The 21,455-nt window shown below is 39.1% G+C and overlaps 1 protein-coding gene across 15 annotated transcripts in view; it reads left to right on the top strand.

Annotated features, from left to right (window-relative positions):
* The window catches only part of LOC106709599 (probable phospholipid-transporting ATPase IA), a 43,608-nt gene that overhangs the window by 20,250 nt on the left and 1,903 nt on the right, over positions 1-21,455 (top strand). For 5 of the 15 annotated variants that reach the window (XM_014501430.2, XM_014501429.2, XM_014501440.2 and 2 more), the window contains 22 exons: positions 11,041-11,173; positions 11,849-12,032; positions 12,130-12,290; positions 12,374-12,571; positions 12,658-12,782; positions 12,853-13,008; positions 13,116-13,225; positions 13,322-13,495; positions 13,575-13,755; positions 13,841-14,017; positions 14,082-14,257; positions 14,334-14,465; positions 14,543-14,701; positions 14,798-14,995; positions 15,068-15,226; positions 15,310-15,446; positions 15,525-15,645; positions 15,732-15,923; positions 16,033-16,151; positions 16,257-16,391; positions 16,648-16,746; positions 19,003-19,083. In XM_014501430.2, coding sequence (XP_014356916.2) covers positions 11,041-11,173; positions 11,849-12,032; positions 12,130-12,290; positions 12,374-12,571; positions 12,658-12,782; positions 12,853-13,008; positions 13,116-13,225; positions 13,322-13,495; positions 13,575-13,755; positions 13,841-14,017; positions 14,082-14,257; positions 14,334-14,465; positions 14,543-14,701; positions 14,798-14,995; positions 15,068-15,226; positions 15,310-15,446; positions 15,525-15,645; positions 15,732-15,923; positions 16,033-16,151; positions 16,257-16,391; positions 16,648-16,746; positions 19,003-19,083 — 3,307 coding nt within the window. Of the gene's footprint in view, positions 1-427; positions 734-6,892; positions 7,299-11,040; positions 11,174-11,848; positions 12,033-12,129; positions 12,291-12,373; positions 12,572-12,657; positions 12,783-12,852; positions 13,009-13,115; positions 13,226-13,321; positions 13,496-13,574; positions 13,756-13,840; positions 14,018-14,081; positions 14,258-14,333; positions 14,466-14,542; positions 14,702-14,797; positions 14,996-15,067; positions 15,227-15,309; positions 15,447-15,524; positions 15,646-15,731; positions 15,924-16,032; positions 16,152-16,256; positions 16,392-16,647; positions 16,747-18,068; positions 18,968-19,002; positions 19,084-21,455 lie in introns of those variants that run through there. The other 10 variants (XM_014501431.2, XM_014501442.2, XM_014501441.2 and 7 more) reach the window with 6 other exon arrangements.

The raw sequence follows: 21,455 nt of genomic DNA on the forward strand, positions 1-21,455 counted from the left end.
AAACGCAGTGTCGCATGTCACTAACCCGAATCCGTACAAAAGAGGCTGTTGATTGAGGTTTTCGTCAATCAGTGGGGCAGAGACGCCACTGCTGCGCAAGAATTAACTAGTACTCGTACGTTAGATGACAACATAGTTTATTCCTATAAATATATATTTTATTAATTGAAGACATTACAAGGTAGTAAACAATGTGTAAATGCATACGGTGCACAGGCGTTATTAGGTACAACTTTGTTTGTCAAATGTTATTATAAAATCTATCAGAAGCTTAAGCCATATTTTGTATTCATATTTCGTAACATACTTCTTAGTTTTTTAAATTAGCTTTACACCTCATCCAACGTACAGCCCTTGTGGACGACTTAGCTTCTTTACGTAACGGCCCAACAAGATCATGTCGTTCGACATTCACCTTGGTTGAGCGGACGCGCCGGCGGGGCTTCCCCGGCCAGCCAGCAGACGGCAGGCAGTACTGCTAGCGCGGTGGCCGGAGCATCATGTTGGTCCAAATCCTGATCTTCATGTACATAGCGACCTGCCTCCTCTTCTACGTCGCTCATGTGATAGACTACTACTTCACTATACTATAATTAGTGTTTTCGTCCCATAAACATCCTTAAGTAACATGTCTCTATACGATTTTAATTTAAATAGATTAGTATAATTTAATTAGTGGTCTTATCGATGTGGTCGAAGTTTTTGTCGGTGTTTGTTAGTTTCAAGCGTCTTGGTGAGTATTTATAGATATGTTTTTGCTTTGCAATAAATAATTCCGTTTTTTGACTGCTATGTTCTTTGTTATGTAGATGAAGTTAACATCAGTATCTCATTTATACGTTGCAGCTATATATGTATTTATATCAATTTCGCTGTCGATTCTTACCTATACATATAATACTCGTATCATAACGGAAATACATTGTGACGTATTTGAGTACCGTGTATGTAAAACATAATGTATGATGTACTCGTATATACTTAAATAGGTATACAGATTAAGTCTTTATCATACATACATACACTTCAGCTATCAGTAAATCGTTAAATAAAGACAATTTATCTTTGTAGCATTTCTTTTACGTCGAGTGAACTCTATCTTACATAGAAGATAAATAATAGATATGAAAATATTATATCTAAACTTCTATTACTTGGCGAAAAAATTGTAACATTTGTGTATACATAGACTGTTCTTCTTCTTCTCGGTCGTTTTAGTATTAAAAGACTGATTGTGGACATCAAGTAAATGCTGTGACCCGTTTCACTAGACGCCTAAACTTCCCGGACTGATGCTTCTTTTGCACAGACAAGCAAGGGGGCATCAATTGCCATTCTGAACTGGTCTGTACACCAGACTATTAAGTTACTTATACTATAGTTTATATATTTTTAGTTTCATTTCAAGCAAATTATTATTAATCTAGATCGATGAATAAATTAAACAGACTTGCGATCGCGGCTGTCAGCTGCATATTATTTACTCATCGTCTTGTTATAATAAAGCCTTTTCTTCGTATCTATTTATGTATTCCAATAAATAATAAAATATTATGTCCCGCTGTGTCCTCGCCCGAGGCGTGTGCTGTGTCAACGTAGTATAATGGTCAAAAGGTCACATTAAGGTCACGCTAAATATACCACACTGCACTGGTCAGCCTATCAACAAAAAAACTATGCGTATTGTAATTATCATCACTTACTTCAGGGCTAATATACACACGGGGTTGAACGACTACAAAACAATTACAAGTATCATCATCATCAGCTCACTATACGTCCCCACCGAGGGGCTCGGAGCCTACCCCAATTTATGGGTACAACATAATTACGAGTATGTAGGAATTATATTATGTTTATGAGGTGTAGTAAGGTCAAAAAATAGTTTTTACTCACGTATAAATCTTGCATTGTACACTTAACTGTTTTGAAACTTATTCGACATAGTTAATGTCCGTCGTTTGATTTCTAAGCTTTTATGTAAACTTTCGCAAAGCTTCGCAATCCAGTTTGAAAGTTTCAATAATTTCAACACTGTTTGAACTTTTTACAGTCCTTCAAAACTTCCGAGTATTAAAACAACGTACAGTTATGAGTTTATGTTTTAAAATACTTTCTTTTTTTTCGATCAATTGCTTGTTATTCTCTTATTTATTTTAAATTCTAAATCTGAAAGAAATGCCCTCTTTTACTCTATCTTCTACTAATTATTATACTCAAAGATCATAATAATGCGAGCACTCATTATCGTTAAAATATTATAAAGTATCTACTTAATAATTCTAACTAAAGTACACATAAAGTATTGAGGTGAAAGGTTGTAACAGTGCACTTGAACGTAATAGAATTACAGAGTTAAATCAATAGAGTGAGGAGTGAAGGCCGTGCGAGGGCTGTGCAAGGGATAATGAACAGGGCAGGTGTAGCCACCTTGACCCTGCACATGCGGTGCGACACGGGGCGCTTCGGTTCCACGCGAGCCACGCACACCGAACACCATCTATAAAATTGTAAATCAACGCAACTGTCGCTAACAGGCGCTTTCTGTCTTAAAGCTATCGCTAGACACGCTGAAAGATTATTAATAACTGTGCAATTCCACTTGTTGAAAGTTTCAATGCAAGTATCGAAACATTAATTGACACGCTACTCGTTACAGAAAATACAATGTGCTCGTTATGGTCATATAAAACATGATTTTCCTTGTACTAAATTACTAGAAATTAATACTATCGTCTATTATCTATCTAGGAGCGCAACAAATCAATAACAATTACAAGCAGCTACGACAACACGTGTCTTGCGGTGAGTTGCAATTGTGAATTCATTAAAGCGGGCTCCAATCAAACAACAGCAGGATTGATTTTGCTGTACATACTAAGCGAGCAAGGCCGTTGTGCTGCGTGAATGTGCTTCATTAACTCATTAACGACACAGGAAACTGTTATTCAGTAAATAACATAGTATAAATTTTACACGGTGTTCTAAAAGTGTAACTTCACGAAAGGTAAATAAACTACACTTCGTAAGTCACCAGTCAAGCAGGTTTAAATGCAAGATTAATCCTGATTTAAGAAAATGGAAATTAAAAAAAATTATCACTGAATTCTCCTTTCTCCGCACTGCAACCTGAATTAAAAGGAACCAATCCTTATCTTTTCATATAAATTCCAATTAATTTTAATTAATTCATTTCTATATCGACTTTTATCCGATGAGGCTCGGCGTTTATTTCCTTTTTAGCCGACTTCAAAAAGAAGGAGGTTATCAATTCGACTGTATTTTTTTTTTTTTTATGTGTGTTACCGCGAAACTCCGCCCCTGGTGGACCGATTTTGATGAAAAATATTTTAATCGAAAGGAAGTGCTTGCAGGTGGGTCCCATTTTTTTGTTTTTTTTTTTTAATAACTAGAAGACTAGTAGATTTTGAATATAGCTTAAAAATTTGTTGCGAAAATTAGGGACATTTTTGCTTTCAGCGCTTACGTAGGCTAAACTATAGGACCTACATAAAAATGATGTATGGCGAATTGTAGCTCTTTAAATGTGCTAAATAAAAGTCCGCGATAGCATATATCTATCTTTTATAGTTTTCTCACAATAACCATTTTTTTCTTCAGAAACATCAATTAAATTCATGCCCTATTTCCGACGCTATTATTCGAGTTCAGTATTAACCCTTATGTAAATAAACATGTTCATTATCAAGAGAATTTAATGTAGATTATATTTGCAATTGAAACTATATCATTCTGTCTAATAGTTTAGGAGATATCGTAAGAATAAAATTACGCGGTAACGAAAAATGCTACACGAAAAGCACAATTTTGCTTTCTGGGCTTACGTAGGTCAAACTATATGACTTACATAAAAATGATGTATGGAGTAATTATAGATCCTTAAATTTGCTAAATAAAAGTCTCGGTGGCATATATCTATCATCTATGGATGTCTTACAAAAACCATGTTATTGTGAACAAACTTCGATTAAAATGCACACGAAAAACAGCGTCGTAAGCTTACGGCGCTATTATATTATATTCGATATGAATCCTTATCCAAATAAATATGTTTGATGGCTAGAGTATTAAATGCAGATTACATTAGCCTTTAAACTATGTAATTCTGATCAATAGTTTGGGAGATATTAAATAATTAAAAACTACGCGCATTCGAAAAATGCTAGTGCGGCGCGCGACTGGACAAAATTAAGGGCACGCTACGATGTATTGGTTCGGTAATTTTCAATTTGTATACCGATTTTGATAATTATTTCATTGTTTAAAGGATAAGTGGTTATCTGCTGCATTCTAAATTAGTTTTTGAATTGAAGTACACACATATCAAATAGGAAAGTCCTTTTCTTTATTTGTCTTATTTATGTCTATATATGTATTAAGGAAATTTGTAATTGAACTTCAAATTCACTAAAAATTGTGAAATAAAACAAAAATTTTAAGAAAAAAAAATAGCCGACTTCAAAAAAAAACAATCTCAAACAAAATGCACTCAAAAGTAACCTAAAAAAACCAATTTCAAACAAAATGCACTCAAAAGTAACATAAAAAAACAATTTCAAACAAAATGCACTCAAAAGTAACCTAAAAAAACCAATTTCAAACAAAATGCACTCAAAAGTAACATAAAAAAAATCAAACAAAATGCACTAAAAAGAAACAAAATAATGTCATGAAAACTCTCTAAACTCTAGTAGTTAGTAGTAGGGGCTCAGTTTTCCGCAACTCCACGACAAGCGCGTATTTTGCGTGTCTCTAAACTCTAAAGAAAGTTCTCTTCTTTCTTGTAACATGTCTATATTGTATAATTATTGTTATTTTGGAGTCGGTTTCGGCCTAAGTAGGGACATAAACGTAAGTATGTCTAATACATCTCAAATATAAAATGTCACCTATTTACTTCGGCCGACACCGACTGCGAAATAACAATAATTATACAATATAGACATGTTACAAGAAAGAAGAGAACTTTCTTTAGAGTTTAGAGACACGCAAAATACGCGCTTGTCGTGGAGTTGCGGAAAACTGAGCCCCTACTACTAACTACTAGAGTTTAGAGAGTTTTCATGACATTATTTTGTTTCTTTTTAGTGCATTTTGTTTGATTTTTTTTTATGTTACTTTTGAGTGCATTTTGTTTGAAATTGGTTTTTTTAGGTTACTTTTGAGTGCATTTTGTTTGAAATTGTTTTTTTATGTTACTTTTGAGTGCATTTTGTTTTATTTAATGCGATTCGTCCAGTAAAATTATTAACAAACCACTAAATCAGGAAAATTAGCGCGCCAAATGAAAACTCTCCAACCATATACCGCCCAAAGAGAGTCTCGTAGGTTAAATAATTCCCGCCAAATACTGCAATCAAATTGATTCAAAATAAAAATTTTGGCCATTATGAATATATGTTGTCATCGACTGCCATAAATTTGTAAGAAAGTTTTCTGATAAATTGAAACAATGCCCTATGCCACCCCTCAGTTGGTGACACCATAATATTAAGAGTGAAAACGAAAAGTCATATTATAAAATTATAAAATCAACATAATTTTCTAATCTTAACATAATACATTGCTGTGTTCATATGCACACATGTTATGCGCATATGCAATTCTCGGACCAATGCATATAAATTAGTCGCCAAATGAACAAGTTGCCCTATTCCCGGCCGGCTGGCTGTCGCTAGCGGCACGGCACCGGCTTTGGGTCCGAACTGCTCATTGTCGATGGCAATTTCGAACTAGCACTAATTAACGTCATTTAGTGAGGTCTAAAGTTTTATGCTTCGGAACGACCGCATGATTAGCTTTTGGTCGCCTATGACCGGTAAAGTTAGTGCTTTGGAACCAATTTCCTCATTTACTAAAATTTAGATTTAGCAGTTAATATATAAGTGCATTATTGTCCTTTCGTGATCTGTTACACTTTACGTATCGAGGATTTGTTTCTTAAATGGTCACAGAACTAATATAAGATATAAGCAGAAAGTTGCGCGATAGGCGAATGCAAAAAATTAATGCGGTTCCTATCTACTATCTATCTCTGATAGGGTCTTGCGCGATACGAGTTTGATCTTGTAGGTAAAGAAGAAAGCTATACTACACGCGGTCTTCCAAATGCAAGCATTAACTTCTATGACAACCACTATCACTTACATATATTTTTTTCGCAAAGCTTTAAAAATACATCATAAACATTTTCACATCACTTTCGTCACAATTTCCACAAAATTCCAATGAAAAAAAAATCACTATGGTATAGTACATAATATATTATACATAAAATTACCACCGTCCGTGGACAAGTAAGTCTTACTTTGAAACCAATTTTAAACTTTTAGAGAAATCTATGATGGTAAAAATCTTGATGGCAATATCCAAGCTAACGTCAGTAACGTCACAATCTATTTGACATTTCCTTTGGAATGACAGAATAGGGCGTTCATAATTGATGTATCGATATAGTTTTTATAATTTAAAACGATTATAATATCTCGTAATTTTCAGTTGTCACTTTGACCGTGAATTCAAACTGTTGTAACACATGGATTAGAACATATTATCTTTTTTAAGACGGGAAAAATGGCTATATTGTTATTATTTACAAGTGTAGCGATACTAAAGAATCACCGTTGGCAGTAGTAGCAACCATCTATATTTATTTTTTGCCTCAATATGTTTAATTTTCTTCTTTTATTTTTGTTGCAATTTAATTAAATTACAGTCCATTAGGTTTTTATCATACTTATGGGCTTAGTTCTAATTCGATTTCATCTTATCGATAAATACAAAATCGATTGACATTTAGAAAAATTCAGCATCACTAGTCTCAAAGTTGTTGTGGGCGGCGGTGGAAGAAAGATCGATAGATTTGCGAATCGCGAAGCGGTTTTTTGTGATGACAACATGCATTTTTATGCGTATTAATACAATTAGTATTTATTGATAACAAGTCATAATTATTTATATAAAGTAAAACAAATATATTTTTTAACTTTCTGATTCCTTATACAATGTTTAAATATTTTTGGTCAGATTATTCTTTCCGTGTCTTCGTATGGTAAATGTGTGGTGATAATGGGTGTCAAATTTATGATTTTATTATTGTCTAAATAGCGCGCAGTGTTGTTTTGTGAACTATTGTATTTGATACATTCGGAAATCATCAACTGTTGCAATGGCTCTTAGAGATTATGTGAGTGGATTTTTCCACAACCACAACATGATGGCCCCATTCTCCAGTTTCTACCGGGCCATGGTGCTCAAGATGAACCAACGCAACTACTGTAAGCACTCCTCTTATTCATGTATTTTGGTGTGTGAATGATTCAACAAAGTTTACCACTTAGCTCCACACTTTACAAGTTCTAGTAACAGTTTGTCTACTCTCCATGGATGTGACATCTACAACATTCTAACTTTTTATTGTTGCCAATGGCCAGGGTTCCCTCTCCTATTTTAGTGAAATCACATCGCCTTATGCTCTTTTTCCACTGTATACTATAAAAAACTGGTCCCAGGAGCATGATGATTGAATTAAGAAGGCCATCAAAAAATGGAAATTTCCACAAACTGGTGACTTAAACTAACTTTTAATAATATTAATAACAGTTTTTTGATATATTCTTAGTTTCTCAGAATGTTATAAATAGATTACTATCAAATCAAAGGCATAGAGTTAAATATACGGGCAATCCTTTTTTAACTCGGTCAATATGCCAACTTCTAATTGTTAATGTAAGAAAGAGCACCTGCACACAGCGGACATTTTGATTGCATTGGCTCAATTCTCTTCCAAGGCTATATACAATGTGCTTTTATATCAATAAGCAATAAAACCTTGTATTAATTAACTTCTAAATCCTAATATCGGAATCGGATGCTAAAAAACTTAATTATTTATTTTTATTTAACACATGCATATTTAATTACATGAGGACAAACTAATTTAGTATTGATAATGGATATAGGTAATAATGTGTAATCTAATGATTTTAATAACATTTTCAAAATGTATTGTTTATCTTTTAGGATGTCTGTTACACAGATTATAAAGTGTGCAAAAGCATAATAACATGACTATTTTTTTCCTCTATTCTCTTTACCGCTTTAAATATTTCTGTTTCTTATTCGCTAAACATATTTGAGTTTTTTTTGTCATTTTTACTGTAAATTTAAAACCTGTTATTGTTTTTTTTTACAAAGAAAACAATGTTAATGTTTATTTATATGAGTGGGTTATTCATTTAAGGAAGTGAGGCACAACATACGTATAGAGTACGTAATGACACAAGACAATGACTTTAGTGCTTTGTATGAATACAATAAATTATTACAGATGCTTAAAAATATCAGCTTACATATGTAGGTTTTAAGGGATACATAAACAAACATTAGTTCAATCATAATAGTAATTATTTCATTAAACACTTAAAAACATTACACGCACAATTGTTGTGCAGTCCTGTGCAAATGACCAATATCCTGTTTGTAGGCCACCTTTGGTTTGTTAAATTATGAAGATCTTTAGTACATTATTATTTATGTTTCAAAGTTATGTGTATGGTGGATATCTTTTTAATCTGTGTCCTCATTCACTAACTTTATGGTACCATAATTATGATAAAAGATTTTTCTTTTTTTTTATTTGACTTTCTGCAAATCACTTTTTGAATGAAAGTTGTTATATAAAAACATTGCAATGACTAAACTTTGGATATAAAGATCAATTTTGTTTTTAATTTTCATTTTTTTGTCAAATCTTTCTGTATCTTTGTAAGGTTGGTCAGATATTAATGGATTGTTTCACCTTATTTTCTCTTGTGCATGCGCACAGCATGTGTTAGTCCCAAATTAAATAATAATAAAAAATGTAGGATGTGTAGATGTGTATGTACTTGTATATATGTGCACCAGTGGTTGGCATGAAATCGTTTTTGTATCAAGGTCAGAGAGAAATGCATTCGCAAATTGTCGACTTGGAAATCTTGTAATAGTTAAGTTACCAATGTCACATAGTTTCAAGTTCATTATATTTAATTTAACACTCCAGTCAGACCTTTAGATTTTATAATTCAATTGGGTTTAAATCCACATTAAAATTTTTGTCAACCAATATTGTCAAATGATTTGATATGATCCCAGAATTAATTATAATAGAAATAAATTCGACAATTGTTTTACACATTTTAATATAAATTATTTTTCTTTTAATTCTCATTGGTATTTTAAAAACTTTGTATCCGGAAGTCAGGAAGGAAGTCCTCATTAGTTTAAAGCTGCTCAGTAAAAAACAGTTTTTAGGGAAAAAATATGTTAAAAACTATATAGATGGTTACTATACTGTCACACTTATCATTGGTTTCTGAGATCAAAATCCCTGTATAAAACATAATATCATCAACCTTTTATTTCACCATACAGAAATTTCCCGCTTTGTATAAATAATCGTAGGTTTCCGTTGCCAAAACACCCGTACAAGAAGATATTGTTGTGTCTGCTTTTTAAAGGAAAATTTGAGGAATGATAATACTCTTGTACAAGTTTTGCGCAGTGGAAACCTACGATACGGCTACAGTTCCTATACGCATTAGGTTTTTTACGGCGTATTAAAATAAGTCGCAATACTTTGCATTATGGCGTCACGCGTTCAGACATCGCCTTGACCTATGTAAGGCTTCATCATAGCCCCCCCTCACTTCTCTACCCTCTCGCCCTTTACCACTCCGTAACCGTAAACAAATAAGTTCAGTACCACCTACCTATTATTACTTAGTAATGTCCTGGACAGATTTTGTATCTTACAAAAACTAAATTTTAATGAGCGAAACGAAGAGCCATTGTCAATCCAATTATTGTTATGGGTCTTGAATGTCAACTGGATAAGGAATAAAAAGTAATTAATATTTGTAGCGTACCTCTGAGATGGTGTCATTGTACCTACAATTTTTACATCAACGTATTGTTCTAAGGTAAAATTAGCTTTTCCCGTGAAATGGTCTGGTTATCGCGCGCTATTTATGATTGCGAGGTTTGTTTACTGAACGCCGTGCACGCACTACATCTGCCTTTATATCTAGGTGTTACTAAATTCGCCACGATTATATATTCGTAAGAATACATCACTTCCTATGTGAATGAAGGCCACCGACTGAGACCATCGTCGACTACCATTGATTTGATTGACGCCTAGATTTTTTTTAACCACTAAACTTTGTCGATACATACTTGTACTTTGTCACCTTGTTGCTATATTTTCTATTATTTTATAATTTTTATTTATCGCCGTCTTGTCTTTTGTTCAGTATAACAATGACATCAATAAAGGTAAAGTTATATTCGCGACATTGTCACCGAATGAATAATTATATGCAGTGAAGTATCAATGGGTCATTAAAAAAAATAATATCTATTAGATTTTTTTTTCTTAGACAATATCGTGTTTTGCGTAACTAAAATGATGGGGGGTTGAATGTTATGAATCTTCGCACTATCAGCTCAGCTCTCCGAACAATCCTATGCAGAATGAAAGCAAAAAATAAATATTTGATTATCCCACACTCTGAAGTTCACGATAACTCCTATCAGATTCTAACCAGTAGGCTAATTTGGAATAAATTATGTAAATGTCAGAATTAATTTCGATTATTCTTCCTTTAGAAACAGTTGGTGCACTTGCAACTTGATTTACCGAAATCAATAAAAACAAAAGTACAGCTTTGTGACTGTAATTTCGATATTCTACTTTCTGCCTACAAAAACTGTTGGTCAAGTACCGTTAAACTTTGTCAATGCGCTCGCCTGTGTCCGGACAATACTTTCTCTTCTGAAGTCAACATATTTCATATTATTACTAACGTATTTCATAAATCTCCACAGGTTTTTTTAACAATGAAATTACCGGTGTAATAATAGAGGTACCTCATAGTATTCGTTATGATGAAGTTAAAAATGTGATGTGTTACCTGTGCTATATCCATAAATATGTTGCAAATAAACACAATGTAAATAATTAACCTGTTTGTACAGATGAGGATGAGGCGACGGCATCAGGCGTGTCGGAAGGCCCAGGCGGCGCGGCGGGCGACCATCGTATCATTTTTGTCAACCGGCCGCAGCCGCAGAAGTTTGTCAGCAACACAATATCCACCGCCAAGTACAGGTAACTACACTATCGCTGCCACCGACTTGCAAGTAAAATATAGTGGCATTGAAAGTGTTGAGTAAACAAAACTTCCAATAATTTAGATGACCATACGCTACTAAGCACAGTTGACATACTGTGCCCATATCCATTGTTTGTTTACGGCGTTTATTTGAGGACATGCTTTGATAAAGTCCGGTTGTTTGTTGGCAAGTTTACAAACAATTTGTCAATTTGTTTTTCCTATGGAAATTTATCTATTAATTTTTGTATAGTTGACACAATGTCGTAATATTTTGTTTTAGTGTTAATCCTCATAATAACAAGAGACGTTGAAATAATTAGTTATTTTATAAGGACTAGAAAGAGTATATATTGTCTTTAAAATGTAGACATTTAGAAATAACAATGTTTAGCTAAATACAATTGTCAATAAAAAGAGAGATATTTTTATACGTGTGTGATGTCAGCCGTTGTGCAGAATCGAGAGCCGGTCAAATTTAGCGCAAGCCCTGACCTGACCGCTATATGAATTTTATTTAAACATTATTATTGTACAAACAGCATTTATTGCCATTCTTTTAGAAACCTTGTATTATAACTGATTTAGTTTTCCAAAGGTAATATAACAGGTATGACATGTTTCGACAGGAGATGACTTAATGTTTGTTTGTGTGTCTGTGTGTGTGTCAGCGTACCGTCCTTCGTGCCGCTGTTCCTGTTCGAGCAATTCCGGCGCTACTCGAACTGCTTCTTCCTGCTGATCGCGCTGCTGCAGCAGATCCCCGACGTATCTCCCACCGGCCGCTGGACCACGCTCACGCCCCTCGTCCTCATCCTCAGCGTCAGCGCCATCAAGGAAGTCGTCGAGGACTTCGTGAGTGATTTACGACTTTAAATAGTTGCCTAGTCGTCCTAAGTAAAATGTTTGCATAGATGTAGGTCATAGATAAAGATTACATTCGGTGTCTCAGAAGCGGCATAGAGCGGACGATGAGACCAACCGCCGCAAGGTGGAGGTGCTGCGCGGCGCCACCTGGCAACTGGTGCGCTGGCAGCGGCTGCAGGTCGGCGACATCTGCCGCGTCCTCAACAACCAGTTCTTCCCCGCGGACCTCGTGCTTCTCGCGTCCAGGTGACGATGACAATGCTAAGATGTTTTTTTACCAGTATGATGAACATATTGGAACGATTTAAAATGTTAAATATGTCCGGCAGCGAACCCCAGGGCATATCATTTATCGAAACGTCGAACCTGGACGGCGAGACGAACCTGAAGATCCGTCAGGCGACACCGGAGACTGCGCGGCTCGACAACCTCGGCGCGCTGGCCGACTTCCAGGCCACCATACAGTGCGAGTCGCCCAACAGGCACCTCTACGAGTTCAACGGCATGCTCAAGGAGACCAACACCAGGTTGGAAAACGACTCACAAATTGAATATGAATACGCGTTTAGATGTGCCAAGTTCCGTTCGGTTTATATGTAGAGTGTCGTTTAAGGTCGGTGCCGCTGGCGCTGGACCAGATGCTGCTGCGCGGCGCACTGCTGCGCAACACGGCCTGGGTGCACGGCGTGGTCGTCTACACCGGACACGAGACCAAGCTCATGATGAATTCCACCAAAGGTATGCAGCCTCCCCGCGCCAACCTGCCGATCTGTAAGAAGAAGCAATGTTGAGGTTCGTGTGTGTGCAGCGCCCCTGAAGCGGTCGTCCATCGACAAGCAGACCAACACCCACATCCTGATGCTGTTCATGATCCTGCTGGCGCTGTCGCTGCTGAGCGCCGGCTGCAGCGAGCTGTGGGCGCGCGCTCGTCACACCGACACCGACTGGTACCTCGGCCTCGACGGTCTGTACTTATATACACTTCGCACACACCCTACTTTCTTTATAATATCACTTGTCTTGTCTATTATTATTATGTAAAGGTTTGCAAAAGTTTATATTTTGTTCCAGAGGCGCAGAATGCAAATTTCGGATTCAACTTTTTAACATTTTTGATATTGTACAATAATCTTATTCCTATATCCTTACAAGTGACGGCGGAAATCGTACGATTTTTTCAAGTTAGTATTGTTTTTATATTTTGATGATGATTTGAAACATAGTTACGTAGAGTTGTGTCAGTGTGTCATCTGACGCTCCATGACAACGTGTCGCAGGCGAAGTTCATAGCCATGGACGGCGAGATGTACCACGCGGAGTCCGACACCCCCGCCCTCGCCCGCACCTCCAACCTCAACGAGGAGCTGGGCATGGTGCGCTACGTGTTCAGCGACAAGACCGGCACCCTCACCTGCAACGTCATGGACTTCCACAAGTGCTCCATCGCAGAGGTACCGCCCTCCACACCTCTCATACACCCCCCCCCCACCTACACCCCACGTTCACCCCCACTAATATGAACATTTACAGATAATTTACAACCGGCCGGGACCCAACGAGAAGTTAGAAGACACGCTGCTGTATCAGAACCTGCAGCGCAACCACCCCACTGCGCCCGTCATCCGCGAGTTCCTCACCATGCTGGCCATCTGCCACACCGTTATACCGGAGCTGGTCGACGGCAAGATCAACTATCACGCCGCCTCGCCAGGTGACGACGGCTACAGTTTTCACTTCGCCGATGATTTATCTCGCAGACGGTCCAGATGAGGAAGTAGCGTGTGTCGTGTTGTCAGACGAGCGCGCGCTGGTGATGGGCGCCGCGTCCTTCGGCTACGTGTTCGAGACGCGCACGCCGGAGGGCGTGGTCGTGCGGCTGGGCGCGGCCGGCCCCGCCTCCTTCTCCGTGCTGCACGTGCTCGCCTTCACCTCCGCGCGCAAGCGCATGTCCGTCATCGTGCGCACCCCCAACGGTACGCCTCGCTCCCCCATACCCTTCCCGCTACTCGATGTTGTACAACCTTCCTCCCCCGACAGGTCAGATCCGGCTGTACTGCAAGGGCGCGGACTCGGTGATCTACCCGCGGCTGGCGGGCGGGGCGCAGCAGGCGCGCTACGCCCAGGCCACGCTGGCGCACCTCGAGCACTTCGCCGCCGAGGGTCTGCGCACGCTCGTCTTCGCCGTCGCCGACATACCTGATCAAGTCTACGCGGTGAGGACATCTGCGCTATCAAATGCTACCGTCGAAATATACAAGGTGACGTAACTGTCGCGTGATGTGCATGCAGGACTGGTGCAACACTTACCACAAGGCGAGCATCGCGATACAGGACCGCGAGCAGAAACTGGAGGAGGCCGCGCTGCTCATCGAGAACAACCTGCGCCTGCTGGGAGCCACCGCCATCGAGGACAAGCTGCAGGTGTCTACTAATCCTTCAATTGTGCGTCGCCGGCGCACTATGGCATTATTTTACTGAAAAATTCGCATTTTGTGTAGGACGGCGTGCCGGAAACGATAGCGGCGCTGCTGAAGGCCAACATCAAAGTGTGGGTGCTGACGGGCGACAAGCAGGAGACCGCCATCAACATCGCCCACTCCGCCCGCCTCATACACGCCGCCATGCCGCTCGTGCTGCTCAACGAGGACAGCCTCGACGTCAGTACACGCCGCCCCGACCCCGCCCCGCCCCCGCCCCGCCCCCGCCCCGCCCCGTGTCACGCACGTAACACCACATCCGTCACCGTGTTTCAGGGCACGAGGGAGACGCTGTCCCGCCACTGCGCCGACTTCGGCGACAACCTGCGCAAGGAGAACGACGTCGCACTCATCATCGACGGCAAGACCCTCAAGTATGCGATGGGCTGCGACCTCAAGAAGGACTTCCTCGACCTCTGCCTCTCCTGCAAGGTGGTCGTCTGCTGCAGGGTCTCCCCCATACAGAAGGCTGAGGTACGAGCGTTTATGAAGCAAACATTGTTTCGTCAGAGGTAGCGATGTGACGAGGCGGTCGTGTGATGTCAGGTGGTGGAGCTGGTGTCGCGGGCCACGGGCGCGGTGACGCTGGCCATCGGCGACGGCGCCAACGACGTGGCCATGATCCAGCGCGCCTCCGTCGGCGTCGGCATCTCCGGCGTCGAGGGTCTGCAGGCCGTCTGCGCCTCCGACTACAGCATCGCCCAGGTCTGCCACAAGCTCGCGACTCCGCACACGCCACACCTGCCCCGACACTTGCTGCAACATTAACCACATTCGTGTCGGTTTAGTTCCGCTTCCTGCTGCGGCTGCTGCTGGTGCACGGCGCGTGGAACTACTCCCGCATCAGCAAGCTCATCCTCTACTCCTTCTACAAGAACATCTGCCTCTACGTCATCGAGCTCTGGTTCGCGATATACTCCGCCTGGTGAGCGCATCCTCCTGTCCTGTTGCACGACGTTGTTTAGTGCAATGTGGACGCGCTGTAAACTCATCGCGTCTCCAGGTCCGGACAGATCCTGTTCGAGCGCTGGACCATCGGCTTCTACAACGTGATATTCACGGCGCTGCCGCCCTTCGCCATCGGACTCTTCGACAAGCTGTGCTCGCCCGAGATCATGCTGAGGGTGAGTGCGCCGCGACCTGCCGCCACTCGCGCGGGCCCCGCGTTTGCCCCGCGGAGATGTAACGAGGCGCTTGTCGGTGTGTGCAGCATCCGGTGCTGTACATCCCGTCGCAGCAGGGGCTGCTGTTCAACGTGCGCGTCTTCTGGATCTGGGCGGTGAACGCGCTGCTGCACTCGGTGCTGCTGTTCTGGCTGCCCATGCTGCTGGCCAGCCACCACGTGCTGTGGCCCAGCGGCAAGGACGGCGGCTACCTCGTCGTCGGCAACTTCGTCTACACCGTGAGTGCACTCATCTGACTGACCGATCGGAGGCATGTTACATGTGACGTCGCGGCCTGCGATTGGCGGAGCGCTGCACGCGGGTGTGACGTATGCGTTGTGTGTGCAGTACGTGGTGCTGACGGTGTGCCTGAAGGCGGGGCTGGCGACGCACTCGTGGACCTGGGTGACGCACTTCTCCATCTGGGGCTCCGTCGCCCTCTGGTTCCTCTTCATACTCATATACAGGTAACCTCAAACATCGCATGCCATTTCTAATTACAGGTTCCAGATTCTTTAGAAACAGCATTTCCGTTGGCTTAGTGTACAACTATGTACGTGTTTGTATTGCAGCAACGTGTACCCAGTGGTGGGAGTGGGCGCGGTGATGCGGGGGATGGACCGCATGGTGTTCAGCTCGCTGGTGTTCTGGTTCGGGTTGCTGCTGATCCCCGTCGCCGCGCTGGTGCCGGACCTCGTCGTCACTGTGTCAGTGCACACGTCTTCATACACACAAAGTTTCACACCGCCTCCATTTCTCTCATACACGTTCAAGCTTCCTACACCAAGTTTATGAGTACATGTCATTTCGTTACATGAAAATTTTTCTCTTTGTGTATTGTATCTGAACACATTTTAGTACATTGGAAAAATGTTATCCATTACATGATGAGTTGAACTTTTTAATGTTTTTTATAAGCATTCAGAAGTTAATTTTTACCTATAAAGTAATGTAATCTTTCAGTATTCACAACTCTGCGTTCAAGACGATGACGGAGGCGGTGCGCGAGAGCGAGATAAAGAAACGCGACCCCGCCGCGCTCCTCGCACAACCCCGACACTCGTGAGTACCACTCACTCACTCACTCACTCACTCACTTACTCATTCACTCACTCATTCACTCACTCACTCACACACTCACTCACTCACTCACACACTCACTCACTCACTCACTCACTCACTCACTCACTCACACAATCAATCACTCACTCACTCACTCACTCAAATATACAAACAAGACTACTTAGTATTTATATATTTTCATACATACGAGGAGAGTTTGAACTGTTTATATTGATTAATTTCATGCATGTTATCTTGTGCTTTGCTCAGACCACTGAATATTAATTATTTTTATATATATTAAAATTATTTAATTCTTAAGTAAATAATGAATTTAATATATACTGCTTATTTATAAAGTATATAACGTCATAAACAGTTCAGATGTTCTGTATCAACATAACAGGAATTACAATAAATTTAATAAATTAATTATTTTCGTATAGATTTAGATTTGATAGAGTGTACTGTTGTAGTTGATGTACATGTAAGTTTCCACTGCAGAAACATTGCTACAAAACATATTGTGTAGTGTAGTGCTCATTGTCTATGTTATTGTATATGTTTCCGCGGTGGAAACAGAAGAGTGTTGCCAGACTTGTTGTTGTTGTTGTCTTGATGTGTGTGTGGATGTTTGAATGCTCTGTTTACTTACATATTTATTTATATAACCATATATGGAAGCCTATTTAGTCACACGATCTTTTAAATCATCTCAAGTGAGGTTTACATTTTGGTTTATTTATTTATATTACGTGAATATGGAAATGTATAAATTCAGATATTCACAAGAAGTACAATATACATTACTTACTTCATTTCAGTAGATATATCTTTTCAATTTTTTTTTCAATATATTTAGTGCACATTTAAAGTTTAGTTGCTACACCGCTGCTGTACAGTCTCATATATTATTTTTTTGCTGTCATTAGTAGTATGTGAGTGCGGAGTGCACTCGCCATCTCCCGCACCCGCGCTCACTGCACACACACACACAATGTGTAACGTTCAGTTTGGTTTGCTCGCACCACCCCCCACATCCCATTACCCAACCCTCTTCCCTCTCCCTGCACTCGTACACTTTGCTACTCGTGCTAAGATAATCGCCGCCAATAATACTTAAATATAATAATCAAAAGATGCTTGTATATTAATTACGTCATAAATGAACTGAGATAATATAATAAGTAGAACAAGTAGCGGTGTGGGACGCGGGGTGTGTTATCTTGTCACGAGTGGTGAGTGGTGTTTGGGGCCGCGTGGGGCCGCGTGGGGCCGCGCGGGGCCGCCCGGGGCCGACTCAAGTTGTGTGTTGGGGCCAGGCGGGGGCTGCGGCGGCGGCGCGTGGCGCCCAGCGCGGCGCGGGAGCTGCGCGCGCGCAACGGACACGTCATATGACGCGCCGCCACGCCTCTATACCACCTTTACACCCACTGACATACGACAAACATTGTAAATATTACACATATCGAGCTACGCCACCGCCATCTTTTGTATTTATATACTCGACATTTAAAACTATTCCATTAACCGTGGGTTTCTAAGACCAAACTCCCCGTTTAAAACATGTTGCTATTTCTGTTTTTAGTCTCAGAAACTAACGGTTAATAGAAGTGAATTAAACGGGATTACAAATCCGGTGCTCTCCCTGTCTTCGTAATTATAATATTCAAGTAATCGCTTTAGGAGTCTGTAATAGCACAAGAACTTGAAACAATCCCGTGTAATCTGACTTCTGTGTGATTGTATAATATTGTATAAATACTGTATAGAACAGTAAATTTCATACACCTTGACGATGTGATAGATACTATTGTATAAATTAGTTATTACCTAGGTAAATGTACTTAAGGAACGTTGTTGTAATTTAATGCAAAAGTAACGAGATCAACGGATACAATGAAGCTGGCGTGAGAGTAGTCTCAACTTATTTCCGTATCGTCTTCCTTGTTTGATTACTCTGTTCCTGATTACTTTGGGGACTAACTGTAAATATGAAAGAAAAAAACATTAATTTACCAAATGCAATGTAACTTGATAAAATTTATTTAATACTAAGCAAATCACTCTCACAGTCAAAACTAATATAGTTGTTTATTGAAACGTTCCTTAGGAGACTGGCGTTCCTTAGTACATGTGTACTTTGTGTGTTTTGATAGTTATTTTAAAAGTATTGTCATGTTCCTATATTGAATTATTAATTAACGAGATGTCTTTTAGATATATTTTTTCTAGATTTCTATATTTTTGGTATAGGATACTGATTCCATTTGATGTTTCTACTGCAAGTTGGACATACCTGAGATATATGATTAGAGGAATCACAGCCATAAAATGGTAATTATAACAATGTTTGTAGATTAGCTAGCGTGTCTAACTCGTGGACGTCTCAGTACTGAATGCTCTGCACTCGCCGCTCGCCGGCGACATGGCTTCCAAAGATAAGCTAAGCCATGATTGTAGATTTGAGGTAGTTAATGTCTTGTTACTGTTATTGCTGGTAATTGTTACACAAAGTTAATTTAAAACGATCTACTATTTCTACTATTAGTTAGATAATTTGAAAATGACTTACCATATTCTGATCTAATGGCATTAGTTGTTGGAAAATATTTGTATGACATTTTTGAATTTAGCAGTAGTTTGAAGAGTATTTGTAAAAGTGAGCAAAGATACAATTTAAAGTAGCATTTTGTATTATCTGTTAACTGACATAACTTTTTATGTATTCATTTCTGGATACTGAGTATTTGATAAAATAATAGTGTGGGTCCCAGGCGGGAGCCCTGAGGTACTCCGCCAGTATTATTGCTAATTTTACGTATTTTATGGCAAGTATTAAACTAAACATATTCATTGTGGTTTTCTAGTTTTTTTTTATTTTATAAAAAAAATAGTGTTCAGAAATTTTAACATCAAATATACGAAAAATGTTGGAGGTAACTTGAATCAAATGCTTCTCTAAGATCCATGATTTGCATTTATTTTATATTTTGTATATAATATTATTTCAGTACAATCTTTGTATGTTCTCTTAGTATTTGTAAATGTACATTCCGTCTTAAGAAGGCTGTTTTTGTAGGTAACGATATGTGATGTCTGAAATGTAGTATGTTCATTTTCTTGAAGTCCTGAATTGTCATACTTACCACATTTTTTGGGCGGTAGCTATAAAAAGAAATACGAAAGATTTTTTTATATTGTTGTGGTTTGTGTAAAACTGTTTGTGTAGAACACAAAGTGAGTCTAGTTTAACGATAATATTATGGAAGAGTTCTGTGTGATGTAGCTCCTAAACATTATGTAATAAATTGAAAGACGTATCAACTATCTGCTTCTATTTTGCTTCTTAGTTACTATTTCATCACACATTTTTTGTTTTGTTCTTAACATTTTCGCACTTTCGACCAATTATTCGATAATTTTCACAATTTTGAAATAATGACCTAATTTTTTTTTTTCAATAGTATATTTAGTTTAACATATTTATTAATCATTGTACTTTAGAAAAGGCTAAGACCAATAAACACACACAATTTAGATAAAGTTGACGTGGATGCGTGTCCCATACCTTCCGCGTTGTCTCGCCATTTTACTGTACATATAGCTTTTTTTTTTATTTAATTCATATTGTTATTTAGGTATAGTGATGTTAGGAGATTGTGTTTAGATAACGCTAACGTGTGACTTAACTATTGTTATTTATAAGAAAGCTCTATTGCTATTGTTTGTATTTATCATTTCTATTTAATAAAAGTGTTGAAAATTAACCGACGTGTAAATTAGTCTTATTAACTTCTTTATAATGTCGCGTCGAATAATATCCATCTAGTATTCTTTTAGCTATATAAAAAAAAACAAGTTTAAAAATGTGTTCATTATTCGTAACATTGATCTCTAAAAAATGGTTATGCGATTGCTTGGAAATGACAGTTTTTGCTGCGTTCCGATTTAAAAGCGCCTGTAGATGTTACGTGACAGTTAATTTTCTCTATATTAATTAATTAAGAAACGGCTTAACTCACGTTTGATCGTCCGGTGACGGCACTGACTAGTTTCGGACCCATCGGGGGTCCATCTTCAGGGCGAGTGTTTAATCCGAGGACTTCGCGGTCGCGTCGCGTCTCGCACTTTTCACTTTCACCGTTTCTTAATTAATTAATTATGATGTCTCACGAAAGTTTAATCAATTTAATTTCTCTATATTTTTAGTTCGAATACACACCATCATTATAAACCGCTATTATCAGCGCCAAAATGGCGAAGACCAAATAAGCACAGAATAATACGTCTTATAGCCAGTCCATTTGTAGAGGTCAGTGGTTCGTAATGATAGATTTTATAGATAAATTGTGTGCCTTTTTTGCGAACATTTGTAAACAAATAAGTAACGAATAATTCGGTTAAATACAAATAATAAATGTTAAGTAAAGCATGATTTGATTTAATGTAACACAAATTAAATCGCAGCAGTTGTATGGATATTTTTGGACGCCGTTTTCAGTGTGTTAACTAAACCTTGATTGATGGAACTATCCGTGTATACGGTATCCCCAAACTCTACAGCCGCTCTGAACTTTGACATGATGGTTTTAAATATTTTTATAAATCATAGGCGTCGCCAGAGCGGGGAAGGAAGGAGCAGCTGTCCCCCCTAGACCTAGTCTAGATCATCGGGTGGCGACGCCTATGTAATTAATATAAATTTA

This window comes from Papilio machaon, chromosome 5, assembly GCF_912999745.1.
Source record: "Papilio machaon chromosome 5, ilPapMach1.1, whole genome shotgun sequence".
In the NCBI taxonomy this organism is placed as follows: Eukaryota; Metazoa; Arthropoda; class Insecta; order Lepidoptera; family Papilionidae; genus Papilio; species Papilio machaon.